Source organism: Aethalodelphis obliquidens, unplaced genomic scaffold, assembly GCF_003676395.1.
Source record: "Aethalodelphis obliquidens isolate GAN/ISIS:26980383/991018 unplaced genomic scaffold, ASM367639v1 scaffold20, whole genome shotgun sequence".
NCBI classification, from domain to species: domain Eukaryota; kingdom Metazoa; phylum Chordata; class Mammalia; order Artiodactyla; family Delphinidae; genus Aethalodelphis; species Aethalodelphis obliquidens.
In genome coordinates this window covers 807271-835166 of record NW_020837964.1, presented here as the reverse complement: position 1 = coordinate 835166, position 27896 = coordinate 807271, and the positions used below count along the sequence as shown (strand labels likewise).

At 60.4% G+C, this 27896-nt stretch overlaps 1 protein-coding gene and 1 long non-coding RNA gene across 2 annotated transcripts in view; one reads left to right on the top strand and one right to left on the bottom strand.

Annotated features, from left to right (window-relative positions):
• The window catches only part of CBFA2T3 (CBFA2/RUNX1 partner transcriptional co-repressor 3), an 83040-nt gene extending 60777 nt beyond the window's left edge, over positions 1–22263 (bottom strand). Inside the window, exon 1 of the mRNA XM_027118965.1 lies at positions 21898–22263. Coding sequence (XP_026974766.1) covers positions 21898–21985 — 88 coding nt within the window. The 5' untranslated portion in view covers positions 21986–22263. The remainder of the gene's footprint in view (positions 1–21897) is intronic.
• A 1009-nt stretch (positions 22264–23272) lies between these two features.
• LOC113627323 (uncharacterized) lies at positions 23273–26849 on the top strand. The gene is made up of 3 exons (XR_003435516.1): positions 23273–23441; positions 24645–24683; positions 26046–26849. It is a non-coding gene; the product is annotated as an uncharacterized LOC113627323 (long non-coding RNA).
• The last annotated feature ends 1047 nt before the right edge of the window (positions 26850–27896 follow it).

Sequence of the window (27896 nt, the reverse complement as noted above, 5' to 3'; positions counted from 1 at the left end):
GCAGAGCCTAGACAGACGCCGCCAGGCTGGACTCCCTATCCCTCCGTGGGGCTCCCTCCACCTGGCCCAGGGCTCCTCAGAATCCTGGAGTCCTGGGACATGCCTCTGGGGGCTCCCAAGCCTTGACTCCAGGTCATTTGTTTTTACCCGCACCGAAGCTTTGTCAGGAATCGGGATGACGGTCACGTTGTGAGAATTGTGGAGTCAAGTTCTCTGGGCAAAGCCGTTAAATATCCTGTGTGCAAGGCCAGGCAGCTAAAATCCCAGTTCCAGGCTGGGCCAAATGCAGCCCCGGCCTGGTGTTCTCAGAGGAGCTCTCCTGTGGCGGGGGAGCAGCCACCTGGCGTCCCACCTGCGCAGGGGCGGTGCTAGGTGCTTCAGACACGCTCTCATCCAAACCCCGGAACAACCCCGGGGCAGGTAATGATCCACCTTCCTGCAGATGAGGAAACCCAGGCCCAGAGAGACCAAGAACCCACAGAGGGTGGTGGCGCCGGGGGTCCCAGAGGTTCTCCCAGCACCCCAGCCCGGGCGCCTCTTCGCTGCACGGCGCTGCCAGCCCTACGCTGCTCGCTTCCGCCCTGCAATCTGGCCGGTCACACCCTGCCACCTCCTGGCCCACCCATCTACCAGCCTGTCCACGCCTTGGGTGATGGTCACAGGAAAGGAGGCCGCGGAAGGGCGGCCCATCTGCCTTCCAGATTGCAGGGAGGAACCAAGGCGGCGGCTCTCGAGGGCTGGGCGCTGCTGGGAGGCCCAGGAAGACTCAGATGTGGCTCAGGGCCCGGGGTGGCAGAGCTGCGGCAGTGGAGGCACAGTGCCCGTGGGGACCGGACATGGTCACAGCAGCAGTTTGCTCCCTGCACCCAGTTCTCTGAGGGATTCTCGGTGAAGTCAGGAAAGGAAGGTTTCCACAGACTTTCACTCACGTAAGTGCCCTAGACTCCAAGGCTGTGGGAAACACTGGTGGGACCCTCACTGGTGATCACAGGACCGTGGGCTAAAAAGCCACATATGCTCCCCACCTGGAGAAATGGCCACACTTAAAAGCGAAGATGTCCAGTGTGGGTGAGGGTGCTGGTACACAGGCCGAGTGACGTTTCCCCGTGGGGCATTTCAGCAGTAGTTGCCGAGAGCTGCAAACAGACCCAGCAATTCCTAGGCTCAGGTTCATCTACCAGAGGATGCTTCTTACATCCTTACATGTTTCCTTCTTAAACAACACAGTGCAACAGTGAACGTCAGAAGTGGTACAAAGCCGACCCCAAAGACGTAGCTGGGTGAACACTAAATACCTAAGGAAGGGACCGTGGGGTACCTCATGCTCTGTTGGCAGGTGGAGAGTAGGGAACGGGGGTGTGGAGGTGGGAGCAGGGGGTGTAACAAAGGACTGTAGCACCATATGAGAAAATTGCCACAAAGGAGTAGAGAATACAGACATACAGAGTAAAAATGGGCAAAGGATGTGCGCACGTAATAATTGCCTACACTTTCAGGGTTTTCCTGCAAAACTTTCCCTGAGCACTAGATCCATTTCCTAGGTTCTGGTGATAATAAAACGATAGTGGCGGTCACTGTAGTGGGGCATCCGCCCTGCGCTGGGGCGCCGCTGGTGTCACAGCCCACCTGCTGCCCCCTCTCAGCGCCTGTACCCAGGCCCACCCTCCATAGGGAACACTCCGGCCGTCCTGTGAGCTCACGAGGCGCCTGTCTTTCCGTCACTGCACATACAGCGTGTTTACCTGTGGTTTACCTGTTCCCTAGTCTCCCTCCCCCGGGGCAGGGCATGTCTGTCTGTTCACCACCGAGTCCCCAGGGCCTCAGGTGGCCTACACTCTCAATGAGTATTTGTTGAGTGGCTGCATGACCTCATTTAAGCTTCATGCAACTCTCTGGGAGGTTTCATTATCCTCATTTTATTTTATCTTCACCTTCCTTTCTCTTATCTGCATGTTTGGATTTATCATTTTATTTTTGCTTTCTTAAGTAACGGAAGATAGCAGTTAGTTTTTAAAGTGCACTTGCAGTGCACGATCAGGGTAGCTGCTCTGGTGCCAGGCCTGTGGCTTCTCAGTCCCGGCTCCAGTCACAGGCTGCTCCCTGGCACCAGGGTGGCATCCGGCTCGGAAGCCTGGGGGCAGCACTGATTGGGCCACGAGGAGGGCATGTGACCCGGCTGGACCAATCACAATCCTTCCCTGGAATTTTTTGAACTGGACCAGAGAAGGGGAGCTTTCTTTTTGCTCTGCTCAGGAGGCGTCCCCAGAGCTGCTTGGGGCCGTCTGCTCTGAGAGGTGGAGAGGGCCTGCCCTGAGCATGTGCTGGCTGGACCAGGGTCCCTGAAGCCAGTCCCACCCTATCCTTCCTGGAGCCTGTTACTTGAACCAACACATCAGGGTCCTTCCTGAGCTCCAGGGCAGGGTTTCTATCACCTGCAAGCACAGTACCCTGACTACATGCCCGGCAACTCCTCCGTGCACACGGGGAACTCGGCCTGGAGCAGCTGTGGGCAGCCGAGCTCTGTGCGTGAAAAGATGAGAACAGCCTGCCTGCTGCGGCGCCACAACCAGGGTAGGCCCAGATGGACCATCCCAAGCCCACATGCATCTCCCACTCTGATGGGCCGTTTATTATCCTTGGAGCAGGGGCACCCCCAGGCCTTCTCCTGCAGGGGACCTGCAGAGCACCCAGCAAGACAGATCTGGTGCTGTCACTCCCGCCTGAGAAAAAGTCTGCCCCTCAGGTTCATGCCGCTCCTCCTACCTGGAAACTCCTGCCCTAAGCCCTCTCCACCTCAGGAACCTGTCAAGAGGCCTTCCCGTACTGCCCTCCCCGAATCTGGGGGAGATGCCCTCCTGCACCCACATCATGGCCCCATCACAGCTGCTCACGTGTCCCAGGAGGTAGGGGACCCCTTGACGCGTGGCCATGGCTTCCTGCCCCCACCTGTCCTGGGGTACAAGTGTCCAGGACCCACACACAGGCTCTGCAGGACTGCTTTACTGTGTCTGCTCGAGGAGTGGCTGATGGAGGGCCATCCTCACCCACAAAGAAAACCCCACCTGCTCCTCGTTTGTGCCTCAAATATTCCTCGAACACCGTCCTCCCCACCCCCACCCCGCGCCCGGGGGCACTAAAAGAGAATGAGGCAGCAGGCGGGGAAGGTGGGTCCTAGGGTCGCCCCACCAGGCTCCCTGGATCCCCTTTTGTCCTCCCTGTCCCTCAATGTGTCCACAGTGTGGCCGGGGGCACCCTCCGCATCCTCAGCCCATGACCCTCAACAGAGGGCACAGAGAAAGCCCTCGCTGCCTGGGAGGGGAGGCTGGGAGGCGGGACATACAGGTGAACAGGCCTCGGAGCTCACCAGGCCGCCCAATAAGTTCACAGACAGGGAAATGGACGGAGCCTCAGGGAGGGGGCCCTTCTCAGTTCTGGGACTGCGGGGGTCCAAAGTGGGACGTGACCCCCAGGGACCTTTTCCTGCCAAGAGGCCCGGCTTGTTCGGGGGCAGGGTGCCCGCCCAGCAGGGGTGTGGCCACTCGGGGCTGGTCCAGGAGCAGCTCTGAGGCTGGACGGAGAAAGAGCCAGGTCTGCCCTGGTGCCACGGGAGAGCTGTGCTCTCTTGACAGATACTAGGGGACATCGTCCCCTCCTCCCTGCCTGCCTGGGCAGCCGTAAGACAAAGGTGGCCACGCCTGGTCCCCCAAAGTCAGCCCCGCCCCCTCCTCTTGTGTAAGAGATGCAACCCCGGCTTGCACAGAAGACAGACCCACGCCAGAGGATGTGCCACTGCAGCCGCACTTCCGTGCGGGGCCGCGCCAGCTGGGGGCTGATGAGCCGCCCGAGCAAGCATGCAGGGCGCTGACCGGTGCCCCCCAGTCCTTCCCAGACGCGCCACCCACAGCCCGCTCTTGACACCCCTGTTCAGGGTTGGCAGAGCGCTAGAAACGGCCGCCCTCCCACCCACACCCTCGTGTCTGGACACGGTAGGGTGACAGGGAGGGTGCTGAGGACATGGGCAGGATCTGAACGCGGTGCTGTGTGAGGAACACGGACGCTTGCGGTGGGGAGGACGATGGAGAAGGTGACAGTCACCTCCCGCCCGCGCAGGGCACTGCACCCAGATCCCCCATGGAAGCCTCACGTCAGGCCCAGGTGGCTGTCCTCATCCAGGCCGAGGCCCAGAGAGGGGCGGCCACTCGCTGAGACCCACAGCTGTAGGTGGTGGGGCTGGGTTTCCCCCAGGCTGCCTCACAGTCCAAACGATGCAATATGATTCGCCAGAAAGAGAAATGAGGTCTTAATTCGTGCCACAACGTGGATGCGCCTTGAAAACATCACGCTGAGTAAGAGGCCAGACACAAAGGCTGTGTTTCACACGATCCCACTTATGTGAACCAGCCGGAACTGGCAGGTCCAGGAGACAGGAAGAGACCAGGGCAGGGTGGGGTGGGACTGCTAAGGGGCACAGGGTTTCTTTTAGGAGAGATGAACGTGTTCTAAAATTAGGCAGTGATGACGGTTGCACAGCTCTGTGAACAGACTAAAAACCACTGAAATTGGACATGTTACATGAGTGAATTGTATGCTCTGTGAGTTATCTCAAGAAAGCTGTTTTAAAATCAAAGCAGACCCAGAACTGAGGCACCTTCTGAACAGCACGCACCGCCCCGGCTCCTAGGGACAAGGGGCCGGCGGAGGGCGGAGGGCGGGGGCCGAGCCCCCTCGGCCAGGCCGCCGTGGGTCTGGAGGCTCGGGGAAGGCAGGTCAGTGTGGCCGGGCTGTCCGGAGAGGCAGGCACGTAGGAGGAAGACCTAAAATAACTCTCAGAACCTGAAACTCCGGGCAGAAGTTGAGGGTGGTGTGGTCACGGCGAATGGGGAACTGATCTGCTCGCGGAGGGAAAGGAGAAGTTTTATTTGGGGGACGTCAGGGTGAGGCGGCGGAGGCAGCAAAGAAAGGATTCTGACGTGGAGACGCTCATGTTTCCAGTGCCCTTAGGCATCACGCACTTTGGTGGAAGGAGCCCGCGCGAGGAGAGGGAGAAGTTCCGTCCCCAGATCAGAGACCAAGGCCTGGGGCAGGCGGAGAGCCCAGTGCGGGGGTGTCCCACCGCCCGCTGCTGCCCTTGGAGGGGCCCTGCAGACCCCCGGGCCCACTGGGCTCCTCTCTGAGCCCCACCACCCCCGGCCCCGCCAGGTGCTCATTTGTGAGCTGAGAGCTGCTCCCGGCAGCACCCAGGGCTGGGGACACGAGGTCCTCCTGGCGTCTGAGTTCCAGCAGGCCCTGGAGGACCAGAGCACGAGGGGGGTCCACCCTTCCCCATTGATAAAGGGGTTGGGGAGAGGCTCTGTGCAGGGCGTCAAGGGCACACAGCAGGTGCTGTGACCACTGACTGGCTCTGAGGGGTACGGCCGCCTCCCCTTTGGGGCAGCGGGCTCAGAGCCACCCTGGCAGTTGACGTGGGTTTGTGCGGAGGGGCCTGAGGGGAGGCTCGTGGGCTGGGGCAGTCCCCTGGGGGGGGGGTCGTCATGGCACGGCAGCCCCCAGCTCCAGGGGCCCGGAGGTCTCGAAGGGAAGGTGAGGACAGAGGCAGGAGGAGCATGGACATGCTGCCCCTGTCTAGCTCAGGCGCAGGAGAGATGCTCTGGAAGTCGGTGGACACGAGGCTGTGACCGGCAGAGGCCAGGACGGGGAGCAAGACGGAGGGAAACTGAGAGCAGGAGAGGGGACTAGGGTAGAAGGGTCCTAGGGATGTTCGGAGTCTCCTCTTTCCTCCCAGCTGCTTGGAAAAGTGATGGAGAGAAAATGGGGAGAGGGAAACGCTGGCGTCCAGGACCCTGGTGGGGAAAGGCTGGATCTTTGTTTAAAAAGACCAGTCAAGGGACTTCCCTGGTGGTTCAATGGTTAAGACTTCACCTTCCACTGCAGGGGGTACAGGTTTGATCCCTGGTCAGGGAGCTAGGATCCCACATGTTTTATGGCCAAAAAACCAAAAAACATAAAACAGAAGCAATATTGTAAATTCAATAAAGACTTAAAAAAAATTAAAATAAAATAAAAAGACCAGTCAATTTCCTGCGAAGATGAGCCCGTTGGCCCCTCGGAGGGATAGATGCCTGCAGACATGAGAGCAGACCCTTCGGGTCCCCGTCCCAGCTCCCACCGCCTGAGCTCAGGAGGCCCTGCAGACAAGGCAGGAGAGCAGTGATTTCCCAGCCCGGGTTTTGGACAGTGCGGTCTCCCCCTCCCCCTCCAAGTTCAGCGGGGATGGTCACTTGTGAAATGGCCCCATGGGGCCGTGGCCGGATGGATGGACCTTGGGCGCTGAGGTCTTTTGAAAACAGCAGAGAAGTTGTGAAATTAGAAGCCAGAAAGTCCTGGTTTGGGAAGGAGCTTCAGAGGTGGGGACCGGACCCCCCATCCTGGGCGTAACCAGAAGTCTGCCGACGGGGGCTTCTACAGAAGCCTTGCTCTCTTTATAAGAAGGGGCTGGTCCAGTTTTTGTCCTCTGCACCTTCTCTTTTCCTCTTTCTTCCTGCTCGGGAGGCAGATGTGATGCCTGGAAGTGCCACAGCCACTTTGCAGCTAGGAAGCCACAAGTAAGAGGAGGTAGGATAGAAAGAGTAAACCAGCCTGTGTCCCGGACGGCTGACCAGCCTCCACGGCCTGCCTCTGCGTTTCTGTTACGAGGACAAAGACACACAAACGCTGTCCTACTGCTGTTAGGTTTCCTGCTATTCGCAGCTGAACACAATCCTTTTGGAGACAGGGTTCGAATCCTTCATGGATGGGGTTGCCAAACTTAGGAAACAAAATGCAGATACTCGGTTAAATTTCAATTTCAGATAAGCAGTGAATAATTTTCCGTACGAGTGTGTCCCAGGCAGTATTTGGGACATACTTATACTAAAATATTGTTTATCTGAAATGTGAACTTTCATGGATGAAGTAACAGAACCTAGAGAGGTTGCACATCTCGTCCGAGGTCTCGTCCTGAGCAAGCGGTGGAGCACAGGCTGTGTCCTCCTTCTCCGGGGCCTCTAGGGCTTCCTAAACCCTGCCTTAACGATGCACAAAGGAGACTCAGAAGAGCCATGTGACTCGCCGCCCAGGACAAAGCAATCGAGCTAAGAGTGGTCCAAAGACAAGAGTCGTGCAGAAAGCGACGCTCGGTGGTGGTGGAAGCTTCTGCTCCAGTTGGATGCCGTCGTGACATTTTAATTCCATTTGACAAAAGTACCAGCCGGGGATGGGGGACAGTAGCTCCCCATGGACAGTGTGCGACCGCCGGCCAGGACTGGCCCCAGGAGCACCGTGCTGTGAAGGATGCTGAGGTCTCCTCTGCGCTCAGCAGAAAGGCGCAGCAATTGATTAGCCACTCCTGCCGCAAGCTGTGAGGGGTGCAGGCTCCTGGGTGCCCTGCAGCCAGGCCAGCCAGTGGGCCAATCACCCAAACGTCCACGTGAAAGGACTGCAACGTGTCCGGGTTCCCAGGACCCACGTGTCAGCGCTGGCGTTCACTGGGTCCCGAGGAGCGTCGTTACTCTCTGCATCTCCTTTGGTCCTGGGGGCGCTTGGCACCCCCCAGTGCAGGCGTCCGAAGAGCCTGATGTTACGACGGGAAGCACGGCCCCTGCCCCAGCCCCTGGCAACCCCGAATCTGCTGTCCATCCCTGTGGAGTGGCCTCTTGGGGACCTTTCGTATGAGTGGCGTCGTATAATACACGGCCTTTTGGGTCCGGCTTCTTTCAGTGAGTATGTTTCCAGGGTTCATCCAAGCTTCTAGCCACTCAGCCCTTCTCCAGATTCTCTCTCTCAGCTGACGTTTCTCCAGCACCTGATGCGCCATGCTCTGTTCTGGGGGGAACGACCAGGAGAACCGCAGACCCTGGAGAGGACAGCCCCCTGATGATCCAGAAAGTACAGCTCGGGCCCCACGGGCAGGGAGCCGGCAGGAGGTGAGGTGGGGGCGGCAGCAGGACTGGAGTCGAGGCCCGGCCCCCGCACAGAGGTTGGAGGGGTCCCCATCTCTCACCGTGAGGGGGGCAGTTGGCTTGCAGCAGTACCTGCAGAAAGAAGAGGGGTTCTGTCCTCCAACGAAAGAGAACCAAGAGCCTTCCGGCCCCCCAAGCCCTGGCCAGTGCGGCGGGCAGGCTGCTCTGCTGTGGCCAGGGTCTTCCTAACAGGCCTGTGACAGACTCTCCAGGCAGCTGGGCAAGAGAGCTTGAAGGAATCCTGGGGTCCTCAACTTCCGGATGGTTCCAGCAGGAAACGAGGCCTGTGGTCTGCCCGTTCTTCCCTCCTCTCCTTTCCTGACCCTCTTCTCTCCTGCGGGCTGAACCCATCTCAGTGCTTTGCCTCAGGGTATAAAGACCCAGCGAGTCTCCGGGCCTCCCTGGCCTTCGTCGATGGAAACACCTGTCCCAAATGAGTGACAAGGCAGAGGGCCACCCGTGTCCTCATGTCCAGCCAGGCTGCCCAGGTCAGTGGGCCTCCCGGAACATGCCTGGGTGTCTTTCTGTTGATGCTGATTGGGTCCCAGACGCTGTAAGTTAGGTGTTAACTCGCAGGAAACAGACAAGTTGCAGACCGTTTCTGCTCAGTAGAGAAGATTGTGCTTCATGACTGTGTTTAGGGGTCTTGGGGCGGTGTTCTCTCTTTTGGGGATGGAAAATTGCTGTGTCCTCCCTTGAGTTGCCTTTGCCACCTGGCTGGCTACCTCAGCAATGAGGGAGACATGTCTCTGACACGTGCTTGCTACACTTTCATAGAAGAAGCATGTTTATAGCTTTTTGAGAGGTTTACTTTAACTTACCTTCCTGCCTTCCTGCTTTCTTTCTTTTCTCCCTGTTCATCTATTCATCCACCCACCCACACCCATCCATCTGCCATCCATCCACTTACACCAGAAGTGGAATTCCAAAGTGAGACAGTTGAGTCATTAATAACATGCTTATTTGATTTAAAGCTGACAGTGTCCGTCTGGGTCCTGACAATTTGGTTTTGTGGCAACATTTCCACGAGTCAAGGTGCTAAACCTGCAGCCTCAGGGCTGTCATGAAAATAGGTCCCAAGCACGTGTGCAACATAAAATACACGATACGCTGGACCACTTGACCTTTGACTGTTTAAACCACAATGTCTAGATGTTTTGAACTGGCCCATCACCACCATCACCCACAGTCCTATGTCCCCCACTGGTTTAGAAGGATATCTGTGAGCCCATATACAGGCCCCTTTGTCCCTGTCCATTAAAGTCAAAGGCTTTTGCTTTACTCTCCCAGGCCTGCCCAAGCCTCAAAAGCCTGGCTCAAGAGTGAATGATTACAGGGACTTCCTTGGCGGCGCAGTGGTTAAGAATCTGCCCGTCAATGCGGGGGACACGGGTTCGATCCCTGGTCTGGGAGGATCCCATGTGCCGTGGAGCAACTAAGCCTGTGCGCCATGGCTGCTGAGCCTGCGCTCTAGAGCCCGTGAGCACAACTACTGAAGCCCGCGCACCTAGAGCCCGTGCTCCGCAACAAGAGGAACCGCCATGAGAAGCCCGCACACCACAACGAAGGGTAGCGCCTGCTCGCCTCAACTAGAGAGAGCCTGTGCGCAGCAACAAAGACCCAACGCAGCCATAAATAAATAAATAAATAAATAAATAAATTTAAAAAAAGAGTGAATGATGACAAAATGTGAAGATGTAGAAACAAAGAATACTCGTTGGGCAGGAAATTGGTTATAGTTTAGACTCTAAACCAGCCACAGAGCAGAATCACCGAACTCCCAGTCCCCTGAAAGATCTGGATAAAGGCCTGATGCACATTCCTAAGTTGTTTTTACAGGAAGCCGACCCCCACGAGGTGAAAACTGATGACCACAAGCACATAGACCCCAGACCGGTTGCAACCAGAAGGTTGGTGATGCTCGAAATGTCACCATGATGCCAACCAATACAAGAATTGTGCATGAGCTACTCAGACCCCCTGCATCGCCCTCCCTCACACGACCTTTAAAACCCTTCCCTGAAAGTCATGGGGGGTTCGGGTCTTTTGAACATGAGCTGCCCATTCTCCTTGCTTGGCACCTGTAATAAACGCTGTATTTTCCTTCATCACAGCGCAGTATCAGGAGATCAGCTCTGCTGCGCACGGGCAAGCAGAGCCAAGTTCAGTTCAGTAACATTTGCAGCACGATGCCCACCCGGGGCTCAAGGCCTGTTTCCTACGGAGCAGGCAGGGTGCCTGCAGGGTGGGGAGTCTGGGAAACTGGCGTGTGCCTCTGTGCACTGCTCACTCCGAATGTCTCACGGGGGGTGTTAAGGTCAGCCCTTCTTGTGGCCAGCTAACTGTCACCTTCCGAAACTTCTCTAGTGGCCCCGGGCCCCTGTTATCCACCAAAAGGCAGCAGCCCAGGGTCAGGTGTGACTGCGCCCAGGAAGGCCGCTTTGTAAGAAATATCACCTTAAAGGGGGTTTGATTTTTCAAAAAAATTTTAGGGGACATGCCAGCCAAAAGTAATAAAAATCCCCTGAGCCACTGGCTTGGAGGGTAGGCCCTGGCATCCAGCACATGGCAGGCCCGTTTCCCACCAGCCACGGTGTCGGGGCTGCAGGAGCTCTCCCTCCAGGGAGCAGGGAGAGCTCGGTGACACGCCACTATTATTACAGCAGCCCCCGCCAGGCCCCCACTGCCCCCCTGGGCCCCAATCCGGCTGCTCTGACCCCGTCCTGCCTGCACCAGCCCAGCTGCCCACCCTCTGCAGCCAGTGCCGCCTGTCACACGTTCCTGGCCTCGCTGAGGAGTGGACGGGGATGTGTGCTCAGCAGCTCAGTCTCCTGACCCCTCCAGGACAGGCCGAGGCCCCCTCTGGGCGGGGCTGGGCGGGGGGGGGGGGGGGGGAACGGGGGCAGGGGTGGAGGCTCAGGCAGCCAACAGGCAGGCACAAAAGTCCCCTCGGCCGCCTCTTCCTTCTAGCATCGTGGAGGGGCTGCTGAGAGCCCCGTTTCTGGCTTTCTGGAGAGGAGCGGGGTTTCCCAGCTTGGAGGCCTCCGGCCCGCTGGCCCACACACGCCAGGACTTTCCACCACCCAGGCCTCATGTCAAAGGTCTGGAGCGGGGCTAGAGTCAGGGAGGGGATGGTGCAGAGCGAGGGGGCCACACACCGACTGGCCTCTCCCCCTGCTCGTCACAGCTGGACTCCCCACCACAGCCTCACCCGGGATGACGCTGAGTCCACGTTCAGAAAGGGTCGGACTAGGTCGAGCTGAGGCCCGCCCAGGTGCCGGTGCCTCGCCCCCGCCCACACTAGTTTCAGTGAACTGGGCCTCCCCAGGAGCCATAGGGAGATTTCATGACCTCCAGAAACACCCCACATGACTCTGGACACGTGGCTGTCGAGAGGCCTTTCTCAACGGGAGCCAGGTGGGGTCTCCTTGAGGTCCTACCCTCCCACTGCCTGGGCTCGTGGGGACTCATGGGGCCGCAGGGCAACGCAGGCAGCGCCTGCACGGATCCAGTGTTACGTATCATCGTGGAGAGAAAACAGAAAATTGCAGAAGATGCGCAGAACGTGATACTCCTATGTAACAATTTAAAGCAGAAAATCGCAATGTACCTGGGAAAGAGACAAACAGATAAAAACAGTCCTCTGGACGGTTCCACAGGTGGGCGGCTCCCAGGGCTGACGTGTGACACCGTCCGCATTTTACACATGACGACGTGGGTCCGAGTTTGGGGACCTCGCAGGGCACCCTGAGCTGGGTCCAGGCCCAGCAGCCTGGCTTTCAGGGATTTCTGGTCCCGTCTTGCTGCTGCAGCATGGGCAGGGGGCACGGGATCTATAGCGATTCCTTTTTAAGAAGAAGTGGTGATGGGGGAGCAGACTCCGGAGCGGAGCCTCAGCTCGCCCGTCTGACTCGGGATGGGGTTTTCCCGGCCTGGGCGAATTCTTTCATGATTTAAATGAAAGGTGGGCCAGGAGACAACGGGATGCTAGGAGCGGGCGGCGCGTCGGAGGCCCAGCTGCGGGCAACGACCAGACCTGTCCCTTCTGTCTCCTGCTTCCTGTGGGCTCAGCAGTCCGTCCAGTAGGAAATGGACACGAGCCGCGGGCGAAGTGTTTCCTATTCTGGCAGCCAGGGCAACTGGCTTTAATGCTGTGTCCTGGTAAACCTGATCTATCTGGAATGTCATCATCCTCGCGTGTATTCAAGTTAAAGATTACTCAGGTATTTCGCATCCTGCTTTTGCCCAAAGACTTTGAAATCCTGCGCCAGGGTGGCTCAGGCTGGACGGGCAGCCCCAGGGGGTGGCAGAGCCTCGGGGCCGCTGGGCCTTTTCTGGGCTGAGGGTGAGGGGCAGGTGGTGACCTGAGGCCCAGTTGTCGCGGTGACGGGTGAGAAGCACAGTCTGGACCTCGGGCATTTGCCTGAAGGAGAGGCAGCTCAGCGGGGCAGGGCTGCAGGACCGGGTCCAGCTGTCTCGGTCCCCGCGGGACGGAGGGAAGCACCTGGCAGTTTCGGTTTCCACAGGAAGCCGCCTGCTCCCATCTCCCCTCGAGCCAGCTGTGCTCTCTGCCCTGCAGCTCCGGGTGGCAGCCCCCGCCCGGAGAGCCCCCCAGGTGGGGACAGCCCCTTGCACCGCAGACTAGGAAGCCCCGATTGAGGGGCCAGGGCCAAGCAGAGCCTCTCAGCCGGCCTCCTGAGCCCCGGAGGACTTCAGGGTGGGACACCTGGGGGCCATGAATGGGAGCGATACTGTTCTGACTTGCATTTTTTGTCACCTGCTTTTAGGATGTCGGGTCCTGACCCTGGGTCTAGAAAACGCTGTGGTGGTGGAGGGGTGGGAACGAGTCTGATGTCTGCGTGTCCATCTATCCAGGGCTGGGGGTACATCAAGGCCATACCCCCCTCCTGAGAAACAGGAAGGGAGAGGCAGGGGCCGGGTGCCCTGAGCCTCCAGGGGGAGGATGTCTCCTGTCCTGAGGCCCTGAGGCAGGAGTGGGCGTGCGGCCAGTAGTGGGGGGCTGGCGGCGGCAGGCAGCGTCCTGGGGAGGTAGGCCCAGGGACCCCTCGGCAAACTGTGACCTCTCTGAGCTCCAGGGTCTGGGTGTTGTGGTCCCGTGTCCGAGCCGGCCACTCTGCCCAGAGCGAGGCTGGAACCTTAGATCTTTTCTCTTAATAAGAGGACCCAGCTGTGGGAAGACCCCTGCCGCCCCAGTCCCGGAGCTCAGCAGAGGGGACCCGTTTCTGAAGTTGGCCTGAGGTGCGAGGGTTCCAGCACCCCTCTTGACTGTCTCCCCTCCCACCGCGCTGCCCCCTCCCAGGCCCTGTGAGGTCGGGGCTTTCCACTCACTCAAAATGCACCCCAATTTGGGAGGGAAGTAGGAAGCGCTGGGAGTCCGAGGGCGGGTGAATCCCCAGTTCCTTCCACGGGGCTCCCTCTTCACCCCTGCGAGGGCCCTTCGCCGGGGAGCGGGTGCAGGCAGGGGGTCGCAGCCAGGATCCGAGTGGGGGGCGAGAAAGGCAGGCCTGGACCTGGGGAGGGCTAGGTAGGTGCCGGGGTCCTCCCCCACCATCCTCCAGCGTCTCGGGGGCTGGATGCCACCCCCATGTCACAGACGAGGAAACAGTCCTGCTGGGTCCCGGGGTGAGTGGTGGAGCTGGCTCCCAGCCCAGCCCTCCCCTCCCGGCCATGATCTGGTCCAACCGGCTGCCCTTGCCACGAGCAAACTGAGATCGGGGGAGCCAGGCTACGCAGACCCCTCCCGTCCCTCTCGGGTCTCCTGGCCCTGCACCTCATGTCCCTCCCCTGCAGCGTCTGTGAAGCTCCAGAGGCCCAGGGAAGGGACATGGGCAGCGTGAGGGCCAGGCCCTCGGGTGCCCCCTCTGCCTAGGCCCAGGGCAGCTTGGACACTGGCCATGTCTCTAGGGCGAGGACGGGCCACCTGCAAGGCCTCACCCTCTGCCCCCTGACGTGTGCGCCTTCGTACCCCGGCCCCTCTAGGCTGTGAGCCCCACGGAGCAGGTGGCCGGACGCTGCTTCCTCTCAGGAAGGGACCCGTTTCTGCACACGTGGAGTGAAAGCCACACCCGGAGGCCACACCCTCCTCGAGACCTCGGCAGCACGGACTGGGCCCTCCGAAGGCCCGGGCGCTTCAACACGGGGTATTAACCTGGGGCAGGCCCGGCCCACGCTTCCAAAGGTTTCAGAGCAGCAGGCAGCACAGGGCTTTGCCCCGAGGGCCAGGCCCGGCGGTGGCTCTGCGGGCATCAGCTGGGGCAGCGCTCGATCCAGGTGTCAGCTGGGGCGCCAGACGGCACCTGCCTTGGGCTCCCTAGTGCAGAGCCAGCAGACCCACTGTAGGCTCTCAGAGGGTTCAGCTAAGGGTCTGGACTGCTGGGTGCAGCTCCCACATGGGGAATGATGGGCGCAAAAGCGGTCCCTTTCCTGAGGCCCTACCTCAACTGCATTTCCTCCCAGGGAGGGCGCTGGGCAGACAGGGAGGCCCCAGCCCTGCTAGTGACTTGCTGTGTGACCTTGGGCAGGTTTCCTGACCCCTCTGATTTGTCTTCATCTGTACAGCCAGGCCAATGATGCCTTTCAAGGGTTCCTGGTTAGAAGCTGTGCCCAGGGCCAGGAAGGCATCTGGATGGAGTGGCCCGTCCCCTCTGCCCGCTTGTTCAAGGCCTGCAGCCTGTTCTCAGGGAACAACCTCGGAGGACCCTCCTGGGTTGCTACTGTCGCTGCCCCGGGGGCTGCATCCGAGGTCATGGCCTACTCAGGGAGCCTCTGCTGCCCAAGGAGCAGGCCTCCTGCGCACAACCCACTCATCACCCAAGGATTGCCCAGCTCCTGGCAGTGCCACCTGAGCCCTCCCGCCCAGAGCAGAGGGGCCGCCTGCCGGCTCAGGAGCCGGGGGAGGGGTGCGTGCATGCTCAGGCCCCTGGCCCCAGGGCCAGGTAGGCGAGGGCACAAACGCCCCACCAGGGTCCTGTGGCCAAGTGGGCGCTGGGACGGGGGCAGGAAGCGGGGGCTGTTCCTCCATGCCTGGGACAGAGGACTTCAGCAGGTCGGTGTTTCCAAGGCAACGGAACCCGCTGGGATGGCCGGAGGTGCTTGCCCCTTCCTCCAGTCAGCATCACCCTCTGCCCGCTGGCCCTCCCCAGCCCCCTCCCTGGCCCTTTCCCGGAAGTGCTGTTTAGGGTGGGGAGCAAGCGGGCTATGGACCAGGGAGCTGTCACCAGACAGCAAACCTGCCAGCACCCTGGCCTTGGATGGCCAGCCTCCTCTTCTGCAAGAAATAAATGTCTGCTCTTCATAGACCACCCCACCTGGGGCGTCCTGTGACTGCAGCCTGTGGCCTTGGCAGTCACATCCCCTCTCTGGGCCCTGTGTCCCCCTGCAGAGGACGCGGTGAGAGAAGATGGGAGGGCAGGTGGTCTGGTACCCTCCATGCCTCAGGCTGCAGGGGAGAGGCCCTCGGGCTGGGAGGGGTTGAGAGGGGCCGCTAGGTCCGCGTCCAACTCTGAGCCCCGGCCCTGCTTGCTGTGTGACCCCTGGCAGTCTGCCCCCATCTCTGGGCCTCAGGTCCTGTCTGACAGTGGCTGTGATGGCAAATCTAGAATCTGGAGACCAACGCAGCCACTCCCCACAGCCCCTGTGCTGGTCAGCAGGCTTGTTGTGTGCGGGGTGGTCAAGTCATCTGGACACGGGATGCATTCACCTCCCGGTGCCGGGCACCACGGCAGCACAGCTCTGGGCGCTGAGTGTGCCATGGCGAGCAGGCAGAGGAGCCAGCATGCCCGGGAGATGGATGGTGAAGAGGTAGTAACCCTGAGCCGCCCCCTTGTAGGAGGGAACAATAAGTGAAGGAGAAAACAGCAAGAGAGGAGGACTGAGTGCACGTGTGCCAGGGGAGGGGAGGGTAACCGGAGCAAAGACTTGAAGGGAGGCACGGGAGGGGGTGACAGGACGCGGGGTGGGGGAAGCTCCCCCCCCCCCCGGGGGCGTGCACACAGGCTAGAGGTGATCTCACTTGCCTTTTCTTGGGCTCACTCTTGCAAACGGCGGAATGACAAAGTGACTCCCCAGAGCCCCACGAGAAAAGCCTGTCAACCCTCCCCACCCCGCCCCCAGAAGACCTTTGGATGGGGTCCCCACGGAGGCCACCTCCATCCTGGGCTGCACTCTGACGGTCACTGCCCAGCCCAGGGTGTCTGCCAGCCCTGGCTGTGCCAGTGTGACCTAGGTGGGGTTTAACGATGGGAATTTCATTAGCACCACTGCAGCGTCACCTCTGGCCCCATCACGGAGTCCAAGGGAGGCCCCTCTTTGCCCTGGCCTCTCCCTCCTCCACTGCAGTCACGGAAGTGAAGGTGTGAGAGGTTAGCACCAGTGCCTTTCTTTTCAGTCAAGACGCTTCAAGAAGTGAAAGTCTCTGCCTTCTCCCGCCGCCCCCGCAGGACCACTTCCTTCAGGAAGCTGGCCTGGATTGCACCCTGTCCCCTGGGCATCACCCCACCCTGCGGCTCTGTCTTCTGAGGCTCAGTTTTGCTGTCTGATGGGTGGGGAGGACACGGGTGGCCGGTGTCCTCCTGCTGGCTGCCCCCAGAAGGCTTGTGCGATAGGGACAGCATGGAAACTGCGGTCTCAGGGAAAGAACGCTCCACATTTACCCCGGGGCAGGGGGGTTAGGGAGCCCCACTCTTCCCAGGACCTGGCGGGGAGTGGAATCCTCTCTCCCCAGACTTGTTCTGGGTCCTGACACAGGACATGGGGGGATGGGGACTCAGTCCAGAGCCTCCGTCTGCCCCAGAGCTGCACCCCTGCTCCCCTGCTCTGTGCCCTGGAGGCTGGCCCGGGACCGGTCAGGCCCAGGAGATGTGGGGTGGGGAAGGAGGACGTGGGTGTTTGCCCTGCCGTCCACTCTCCGGGGCTCAGCCCACTCCACTCGTCTCCTGGCCCCTCTCAGCTCCCTCCCCTTCTCCCCTCTCACCCCTCAGGTCAGGCTGTATCAGCCCCCAGACTCCTGTGCTGACCTGGCTGCTCTGTTTGACCTGTGTAAGTGTTCCTCATCCCACAGTCCACACTCCGTTGCCCAGCGGTCGTGCTAGCAGTTTCCTGCCAGGACCAACTGATCTGACAGGGTGTCTAGGGCCCGCTTTCCACCCAAAATAGGCCCCCACTCCATCGGTCCTGCAGGGTCAGTAGAGCCGGGTTCAATCACACCTCTGCTCTCGCCTGCTGTGTGCCCCTCAGAACCTCGGTATCTTCTTCTGAGATGGCAGTCACAGCAGCACGTGGGGCTTGGCAGCCCTAAGCCATGACCCTGACACAGGAGCCCCCAGCACCATGTGGTCAACAAGACGTGGGGACAGGCCTGAGGAGGGGGAGAAGGCCCTGCAGAGTGTGAGCAAAGCAGGGACAGGACTGCCATCCTGAGCGGGACGACGGTACAGAAGAAACCAGATGACAAAGCACTTGCAGTACTTTGCACAGAGACGCAGATGGATGGTCACCGTGGGGCTCTGCCCCCACTCCCGCATCGTAGAGAGGGGCTGTGGACTCTGCCGTCCTTGCACGCACACGCCAACCCCAGAAGCCCCGGGCCCTCCCTGTGCGAATTCCCCAGCGTCCATAGCTGACCGTCTCTCGACAGCCCTGAGCATGTCCCAGGGGCCTCGGCTGAATGAAAAATGGGGCAGTGGGCAGTTGGGAGACCATGTGGGCTTCTGATAGCCTGGCTCCCCTTTTGCACCACGCGGCCCCAGATGCACCACTGGGCCCCCTGGCAGCTGGAGCCCACGTGCCCAAGCCCTGGCCCTGGCTGTGACAGAGGTGGCTGGCTGCAGGCTGTGGGTACCTTCGCCCCAACCCTGCTGCCTGGAATGCAGAAGGGACGGTCGGAGCTCTGGTCATCTGGAATGGTCACCCTAAATCCAAAGACAACTGTCCTTATAAGAAGAGGAGAAGAGGCAGAGACGTGGGGGAGAGGCCATGGGAAGACGGGAACAGAGATTGGAAGGACGTGGCCGCCAGCCAAGGACACCTGGAGCCCCCTGGAGCTGGAAGAGGCAGGAACGACCCTCCCCCAGAGCCTCTGGAGGGTGCCGAGTCCTGCGACCCCTTCATTTCAGTCTCTGGCCTCCACAGCAGGGAGGGAGTAGATTTCTGTTGTAAGTCACCTGGTTTGCGGTGGTCTGTTACAGCGGCCCCAGGAAATTAATACAACAGGGAAGGGCATTCCAGGCAGAGAACGTTCCAGAGAAGAGCCTGTGGTGGGGGGGGGGGGTGCAGCTGGAGGGGGAAGATGAGGATGGGGGAGAGGGAGGGCAAGCCCACTTGGTGACAGTGCTGACCTCTGAACCCCACTCCCTGGGACCAGGCGACCCAAGGCTCCCAGGACAGCGCTCTCCATGGGATCTCGCCCAACATCCCCTAAGGCCCCAGCTGCCTCTGCCTGGACCCTCCGGTGATGGGACACTCCCTGTCTCCCTGGAAATCTGCCACCTGGGCCCCACCTGTCCCTCTTAGGTGACACTTAACAGGGCTGGCTCAGTTTCTCCCCCGGGGGTGGTCACGGGGCATTGCCCCCGAACCTCCTTTGCCTGAGGCAGCCCGGCTGGTGTCCTGGTTCCCACCTCTTGTTTGCGGGAGCCCAGCTTCTAGTGCACACAATTGGCACCTAATAAATCTAAGGCCGCTGGGCACGGCACGCAGGACCTTAGTCCCCGACCGAGGACGGAACCCTGGCCTCCTGCAGTGGAAGCACCGTTTTTTGTTTTTTTACATCTTTATTGGAGTATAATTGCTTTACAATGGTGTGTTAGTTTCTGCTTTATAACAAAGTGAATCAGTTATACATATACATATGTCCCCATATCTCTTCCCTCTTGCGTCTCCCTCCCTCCCACCCTCCCTATCCCACCCCTCTAGGTGGTCACAAAGCACCGAGCTGATCTCCCTGTGCTATGCGGCTGCCTCCCACTAGCTATCTACCTTACGTTTGGTAGTGTATATATGTCTATGCCGCTCTCTCACTTTGTCACAGCTTACCCTTCCCCCCGCCCATATCCTCAAGTCCGTTCTCTAGTAGGTCTGTGTCTTTATTCCTGTCTTACCCCTAGGTTCTTCATGACTTTTTTTTTTTTAATCCATATATATGTGTTGGCATACGGTATTTGTTTTTCTCTTTCTGACTTACTTCACTCTGTATGACAGACTCTAGGTCCATCCAACTCACTAAAAGTAACTCAATTTGGTTTCTTTTTATGGCTGAGTAATATTCCATTGTATATATGTGCCACATCTTCTTTATCCATTCATCCGATGATGGGCACTTAGGTTGTTTCCATCTCTGGGCTATTGTAAATAGAGCTGCAAGCAACTGACAAAGGATTAATCTCCAAAATTTATAAGCAGCTCATGCAGCTCAATAACAAAAAAACAAACAACCCAATCCAAAAATGGGCAGAAGACCTAAATAGACATTTCTCCAAAGAAGATACACAGACTGCCAACAAACACATGAAAGAATGCTCAACATCACTCATCATCAGAGAAATGCAAATCCAAACTACAATGAGGTATCACCTCACACCAGTCAGAATGGCCATCATCACAAAATCTAGAAACAATAAATGCTGGAGAGGGCGTGGAGAAAAGGGAACCCTCTTGCACTGTTGGTGGGGATGTAAATTGATACAGCCGCTATGGAGAACAGTATGGAGGTTCCTTAAAAAACTACAAATAGAACTACCATATGACCCAGCAATCCCACTACTGGGCATATACCCCGAGAAAACCATAATTCAAAGAGTCATGTACCATGACGTTCGAAGCACCGCCAGGAGGCCTGGCACCTAGTAAATCTGAGGGCAGTGAACACTCAGCACTAAATAGCGCCGCTCCTTCCCACCTGCTGCCGGCGGCCCCACCGCACTGTGGGGTCCTGACGGATCCCCACCCTCTGCCACGGCCACACCAGCAGGTCTGCCGTCCCCCCCACCCTCAGCCCCGCCCCGCCTCCTGCTAAGCAAGAGGGAAGCCGCAGGGTTCACGCACGTTTGTTCTCCAGAGGGACAGGCTCAGCTTCAGAAGATACTGCTTACTGTTCTTTTTGTGGTTTGGGCGCTACTTAACATTTAGGGTCTCAAAGGTTTTCACGGGATCGTGGGAAGCCTGCAGGACGGAGCAGCACTGATCCACGGGCCCGTCCCCAGTCCCCAGGCTCCCCGGGCCCCAGCCCCCATGGGCTCCCTCCAGCCCAGCTCCACCTGCCACTTCCCCCGGTGGTGATGCCTGGCACTGTACGGCCCAGCATCTGCCCCCGTAAGGAGACCTGGGGAGCAGGATGTGTGGCTGTGCCTATCACCCGGGGCCAGGGGATTTAGAGACGATGGGCCGTGAGCTCCTAGAAGCCAGTGTCCCAGGGCTGGGACCCCCGTGCCCAGGCAAGCCCCCAGTCAAATGCATGAGCCACTGCTTTCCCTCCTCCCAGCAAAGCCTCCCAAGTGAGAAGTGCCCCATTGGGGCGGCTGGGATCCTGCAGCGGAGGCCCACCCGGACCACCTTCTCCAAGGGCCCGCAGCCCGGCCAGCACCGCAGGAGACATCACGCGCGCAGAGGGCCCATCGTGTCTCCTGGCCTCAAACCCCTTGCACGGGCTGGCACTCCACCATCCAAACACAGCAGCCAGCAGTCTCGTCTGCCTCCCCCTCCCTCCCCCGCCTCTGAGAAGCCGCTCCTTGACCCCGTCAGTGGGCAGAAGGACAGGGCCTGACACATGAGGAAACTGAGGCCGACACGAGGAGGGGCCGGCCCCAGGTGAGGAGGGGGGAGTGGTCCCAGAACAGTGGGGTCAGGCGGGGCCACCCTGGGAAAGGAGGGGCAGCTGTGTGGGGCCCAGCTGGAGCTGGGTGGGACTGTAGCCTCTGGCCAGCCCGAGGGCAGGGCGAGCGTGTCCCAGGCCAGTGACTGGTGCCTCCCTGGCGATGTCTTTGAATCACCCACACTCGGGAGAAGCCAGCAGCACGCTCGTTACTGTGTGGAGAGGCGGGCCTTGCACACCCGGGATTCTAGTCCTGGATGTGCTGAGTGCCTGGCAGAGCCTGTGCAGGGAGCTGGCCCTCGGGGACCTGCCCAGGGGAGGCGGTCCCTCCGCAGGGGAGATGGGATGTCTGGGGTCGGGGTGCCAGGGTGAGTGGCAGGGCGTGCTTGCACTCCGCAGTGAGACTTGGGACTCTGTGCTCCTGGGACCGTGGGCACGTGGCTGTGGCTGGGGAGCGGGGCCACCTGCCTACAGCCCTGCTGGCTCCCGAGTCCTGGGAGAGCCGGGCAGGCGACCTTGCAGCTGGGGTCGGGTGTCAGGGAGGGCCACGGCCTCCTGCACCCCCCAGTCAGCAGCCCATAGGAGGTCCTCCCCATGTGACCACTTCTCCCTGGCACTGGCTCCACTGGGTGGGCGCCCTGGCAGGGCCGCTCCTCACTGGGGCCCAGGGCCAGGTCCTGGACCATCACTCTGTCCCGGGGCCTTCGGCGAGGCCCTCTCTATCTGGCCTTAGTTTCCTCATCCGACCTCCAAGTCGTAGGGGTCCCCACCAGTTTGCACACCTTCTTCCTTGCTGACTCCGGGGCCCTGCTCCCTGAGGCTGACAGAGCCCACCCCTCTTAGAGGACTGAGCCGCCCCCGCCTCTAGCATCTGCCTCTGGGTGGGGCCTGCCCACCGGCCTGGCACCTGCCGGGTCCTCCCCGGCCACCTGCCCCAGCTGTGCGGGCCTGTGCCCGGTGGGAGGCCGCGCTCACGGTGGGGGTGAGTCAACAGGGCCAGGCAGGCGGCAGCGTGGAGGTGTCACAGCCTCGCCACCTGCTCGGGCCGCCCCTCCCCCTGCCCCATCCCCTTACCTGGGCCGCCCTTCCTGGGACCCCTAGGCGCTGAGCAGCTGGTGGGTGCCATGAGCCCACTCTCCAGCACGGGGGACACACGGGACATGGAGCTGGAGGTGGGTCCAGGAGACTGAATCCTGCTGCTGGCGGGAGCCGGGCCTGAGCACGGCCCTGGGCGTCCTTCCCGACCTCGTGAGCCCTCGAGGGAAAGACAGGGGCCTCAGCCAGCCTGGGCTTCTCTGAGCCAGAGGTCTCTGTCCCCCAGACCGCTCTGGGCCTTCTAGCAGTCGCTGCCCGCCGGCCTGGGGAAGGGGCGGGCGGCCTCAGGGGCTCATGTGATGCGGGGCGGGCCTGGGGACGCGCCGGTGGGGGAGGTCGCCTGCAGCCTGCAGCGAGGCAGCCAGCTGTGTCGCTGTGATAGTGTGGCCAGGCCAGGAAGAGTCGTGCAGCTGTGCCCACTGCTTCCTCAACAGGAACCATCTGGGCCCAGCCCTGCCCGGCTTTCCCTCACGGCCATTCCGTCCTGACTTTCCAACAACTTCCTCCTACCACCCGGCCGGTGACACCCCACCCACCCTGGCCCTGGCCCTGGCCCTGGCCCGCTGGGTGTGTTTCCTTGACCTGGGCAGGGGCGCAGCTCAGCAGCATGGGGGCAATGTCCATCCTGGCCAAGCCTCCAACTCCCACGCTGCCCAGCCCACCTGTCTCCCCTCTGGCCTGGCCCTGTCTTCAGCCTGGGCTGGTCTGGGGGTCTCTGCCCTCTCTTGCCCTCAGCCAGACTTCCCCCAGGGCCGCCTGCCCAGGGCCAACTGTTCAAGGGCATCGCCTGTAACCTTGAACCTGACCTCTGGGTTAGCCCTGGTCTGATCCGGTCCCGCCGCTCTGGCCAACTCCCCTCCACTCAGGGCTTTCCCCTCGCGGCCTGAGGGTCCTGCCCCCACCCACCCTGGAAGTACTGCCCGCCAGGCTGGGCAGGCTAACCCCCTCTCTGGGCTTGGCCTCCTGGCTGGGGGCTCCTCAGGGACCCTTCCCCCACTTCCCGATGGACGCCTTGGGGAACAGTGCCGATTCGGGCTCACGGGTGGAATTTGCTGGGGGGGGGTTCGGGCTGCTCCCCACTCTGACGGACGCCAGAAACAAGGTCAGGGCCCTCTGTGACCACTCAGCCCGGAAGCGGGTGTCCCAGACCCCGCTCCCCACTCGGCACCCCGCACAGGGGAGGCGGGGCCCTTCACAGTCACTCAAACGGCCGCTTGGTGAAGGTGGTGACCGCCGTGGGAAGACCCCTCGAAGTGTGGCCCTCGCCCTCCACTGGCCTGGCAGTCAGTCCCTGGGGATTGTACCTCGGCCGCAGTCTCAGGGCCTCTGACAGGCCAGAGGCATGCAGCCCGCAGACCCGGGGCTGATGCACAGGTTTCTGTGCTATTCCGACAGAACTGAATTGGATTGTAGGTAATTCCTGCCCGTGGGGAGCAGTCCAAGCAGTGCAGAGGCGCAGGGCAGCAAGTAAGAACCCCTACCAGTGCCTCCCGCTCTTTCCCCAGAGGCCACCGTCACAGCAGGTGGGCGTCCCTCTACAGTCCAGGCAGGGACAGACCCTGTCTGTTCCTGGAAGGGGCTGCGATGTGCATGTCCCCTCAGGGTGCACTGCCCCGGGGCCCCAGGGTTCAGGTGGAGGGGAGGGTGCCGGGAGCCAGGGGCCAGTCCCTGGCTTCGCCACTGTCCTCACGGCCTCTCCTGGCTTCCCCTGCTCTCAGTCAGGGTGGGATTCAGGGTCACCCTGGCCAGTTTCCTCGGCGTGTGTGACACCCTGATCACAGTGGTTCCAGCTCCCAGACTGTTCCGGGAGGAGACGCCGCGGGGGACGCCGGGCACGGCCTGCCTCGGGGTCGGCGGTGCAGCTGTCACCCGCACTGGTGCTGGGGTTCTCGCCTCGCCCCGTTTTCCAGGCTGCAAGCGGTGGGGCCTCTGCGAACTGGGAAGCGAGAGGGTCTTGGGAAGGCACAGGCCCCTCCCCTGTGAAGGCAGCCCCCACCCCGGCTCTGGGCAGTCGTTCGGGGCGCTTGCACCTGCAGGGAGCACCCCAGATGGGCCACTTCCACTTTCGTGAGGAGGCGTCTCATCCTGCCTGGTTTTCTGATCAGAGGGGCTGACAGAGGTTGGGTTGAAAGAAAAGCAAGTTGCCCACGAGTGGGGAGCGGGGGCCGCCTGGCCTTGGTGGCCACCTCGAGGGTGCTTGCTTGCTCCCCGCTCCCCCCAGGCCGGGCAGTTGGGGCTTGTGGGGAAGCAGACGTTGGCGGTGGCTTTCGGAGCTGGGCGGCCCGGGAGATAAGGACCCGAGGAGGAAGTGACTGCAGCAGGAGTGGCTGCACGAGCGGGTGGGGCTGCTCCCTCCAGAGGCCACCGCGGCCAGCACCCACCGCTGGACGGGGGGCAGGGGGTGAGGGACCTTCTCCCCTACGGGAGGCAGACATTCAACCAAAAAGTCCCAATTGATGTGGCCCGTGGGGCAATCAGGGGAGGTGATTTGGAAGCTGTGTCTGAGGGATCAATTAAGAGCTGCCCCTGGGGAAGTGAAGGGAAGAGCATTCCAGATAGAGGGGCCCTGAGGCGGTCACATTTTCAGGCTTTCAGGATTCTGTAGGATGGCCAGAGAGCTGGAGGGAGGCCAGCGGGGCTCAGTGGTGAGATGACACTGGGTGGAGGTGGGCAGGGAAGCCCATCGGGCTGGGTGTCTTATTTCCGCCTCCTCTCCTATCCTGTAGGAGCCCCCATGACTGCTGGGTGGATGGATGGATTGGAGGGTGAGTGGATGGATGGATGGATGGATGCGAGGGTGGGTGGGTGGATGGATGGGAGAGTGGATGGGAGGGTGGGTGGGTGGGTGGTTTGTGGGTGGATGGGAGGGTGGGTGGATGGGTGGATGGATGGGAGGGTGGGTGGGTGGATGGGTGGATGGGAGGGTGGGTAGGTGGGTGGTTGGGTGGTGGATGGGAGGGTGGGTGGATGGGAGGGTGGGTGGATGGATGGATGGATGGGAGGGTGGGTGGATGGGTGGATGGATGGATGGGAGGGTGGGTGGATGGATGGATGGATGGGAGGGTGGGTGGGTGGATGGGTGGATGGGAGGGTGGGTGGGTGGGTGGATGGGAGAGTGGAGGGAGGGATGGGTGGATGGATGGATGGATGGGAGGGTGGGTGGATGGATGGATGGATGGGTGGGTGGATGGATGGGTGGGTGGATGGGTGGATGGATGGGTGGGTGGGTGGATGGGTGGATGGATGGAGGGATGGAGGGAGGGATGGGTGGGTAGATGGATGGGTGACTGATGGATGGATTAGTGGAAACATGATTCTATGCAAATCTCATGCCAGCCACGCTTTAGAGAGGAGGTACTGGGACTCACAGGGGCGACAGTCCCAGTCACAAAGCACCCAAAAGAGGGATATGAGTCACAAGGCAGCCCCAGAGGAGGCCAGATGGGGAGATGTGGGCTACACGTGAGCCAAGACAGACCAGCACCCCCGGACCCAGTGCCTGGCTGGAGGCCAACCTCTGCTTCCAGGTCCAGAGTGAAGTGTGGCCAGATGGTGGTGGTCAACAGGGATGGTGCAGGAGAAAACCTGCCCCCATGGGCTCACTTGGGGCAGACAGGAGGGGCCAGCCCAGGGCTGGACACCCTGCCCGCCAGTCCCTAGTCAGGGTGTCACTGAGCAAACAGAGCCATGGAGAAGGACCACTTGCATCCTGGGTTGATGCCTGGAAATCCTGCACATGAGGCTGGGCTCTGGGGCAGTCGGCACACTCACTGGCAGGAGAAGGGGAAGCCCTCAGGACGCTACTCCCCACCTGTGCGCCACACACCCTCCAAGGAAGACAGACCAGCTTTCCTCAACCCCTGACCCCAGCTGTGTGGCTGGTTCAGGGGAGGTGGGTCACGGGGCCCAAGACCCTAAGTGGTCTGCCTTCAGAGACCCGGCCCACTAAGGGCGTGCCCCAGGCCCAGCTTCTGGGAGCCAGGGGCCTGGTGTAGTGCCCTCGGGGGACCGGGGCTCTGTGGCCTGTGGCTGGGCGGCACGCACGTCCCGAACCTGGAGGTGGGTGTGGAGTGGCGGGGGGCCATGCCCACTCCTCTTGTCCTGAACTGCATTTGCTTGACGAGAAGGCCTGGGGCTTTGGGCTGAGCCCAGTGAGGACAGAGCGTGAGGATGGAAACAGAGTGCTGGCAGGGACAGTGATGACAGCCAAGTCCCCTTGACTCAGCGCTGAGACGTCTCCTCAGTCAGCACCTGAACTTAATACCTGTCACCGTCACCAAGAGGCTCCGAGAGGCTCAGCAGGCTGCCCACGTCACCAGCCGGTGCGCGGGGCCGGGGTGTGGGGCCGCGCTGGGTCCAGTCAGACCCAGAGCGGGGCTGGGGGAGCCGGGCGGGATGGGCGAGGGTCCCACTGCACCAAGGACCCCAGCCCCTCACCGCCCCACCCCTAGTCTCTTTGCTTACCAGCCACCCCCTCCAGCGGCATCGGGCAAGGCCGTCCCTTCCGAGGGATGGGAAACCCAGGCTCAGAAGGGAAGAGTGTCACCTCGGCGTGACCCCAACACTCCTGGGGACCTGCCTGCCTGCCGGCAGAGCGCGCCCTCTGGGCTGTGGGGAGCTGCCCACCCTGCTCCCTTGAGCAGCCAAGCTGCAAAGGGGAAGGCCCCTCCCCGAGGCCACTTTCCCCTTGAGGAGCCCCAGGTGGAGGGTGGGGTAGGCCCCGGCAGGTCCTGGTTTCTCTCTGACTCTGGGCTGAGGTTTCCCGCGTCCTGGGCACCCCCCACCCCGTCCCTCGAGCTGCCCGCCTGCAGAGGAGCCAGTGTCTACCCCGCATCTCAGCAATCAGCTCTAAACGCATTTCCTGTGAGGCCATGAGGCATGAGCCCAGTGGACCTGAGGCTGTGTTTGATCCAGAAAGAATAAAAAAGGAAAACCTCTCCACTGGGAACGATGTCGTTTTTCACTTTTTGCCCCCTTTTCTCCTCCCCCTCCTGCCCCTTGGGCACTAGCTCAAGGGAGAGAAGCTTTACTCATTCATGTTGTTTATTGCCTGTCCCTCCACTAGGAGGTCAGCTCTGTGCGCCAGGTTTTTTTCTTTTAAATAGACTCTGTTTTTTAGAGCAGTTTTAGGTTTACAGAAAAATCGAGCCCCTGCCCCCTCACACTCACAGGCTCCCCCATTATCTCACCCCTGCCAGGTGGTACCTTGATTACAACTGATGGACCTGCACCACCATCACTCAGAGTCCGCAGTCTACACCAGGGTCACTCTCGGTGGTGTACATTCCGTGGGTGTGGGCAAGTGTATAATGACCTGTATCCACCATCGTAGTCTCATGCAGGGTAGTTTCACTGCCCTGAAAGTCCTTTGTGCTCTGCCTGTTCATCCTCCCTCCCCCCAACTCCCCGCCACCACTGATCCTTTCACCATCTCATAGTTTTGCCTTTCCCAGCATGTTTCAGAGTTGGAATCACAGTCTGTAGCCTTTTCAGATTGGCTTCTTCACTTAGTAACTTGCATTTAAGGTTCCCCCATGCCTTTTCATGGCTTGACAGATCATTTCTTTTTAGTGCTGAGTAATATTCCACTGTCTATTTATTATGAAGCACAGTCTATTTATCCATTCACCTCGAAGGACATCTTGGTTGCTTCCAAGTTTTGTCGATTGGGAATAAAGCTGCTGTAAACGTCCACGTCCAGGTTTGCGTGTCTGCAGTCCCAGCGTCTGTGGATTAGTGTCCTCTTCTTATAAGGACACTGGCCACCCCAGCAACCTCATCTTCAAATACAGTCACATTCTGGGGTACTGGGGGGTCAGGGCTTCAACCTACGAATTTTGTGGGGACACAATGCAGCCCATAATCTGTTCTTCGAGCCTTTAGGTGGAGCGCAGCCTGTGGACGCCTTGATTCTGGCCTCCCTGCCTCCGGAACTCGGAGAGGACACAATTTTGCTGCTTTCAGTCTGCCGTCCACCG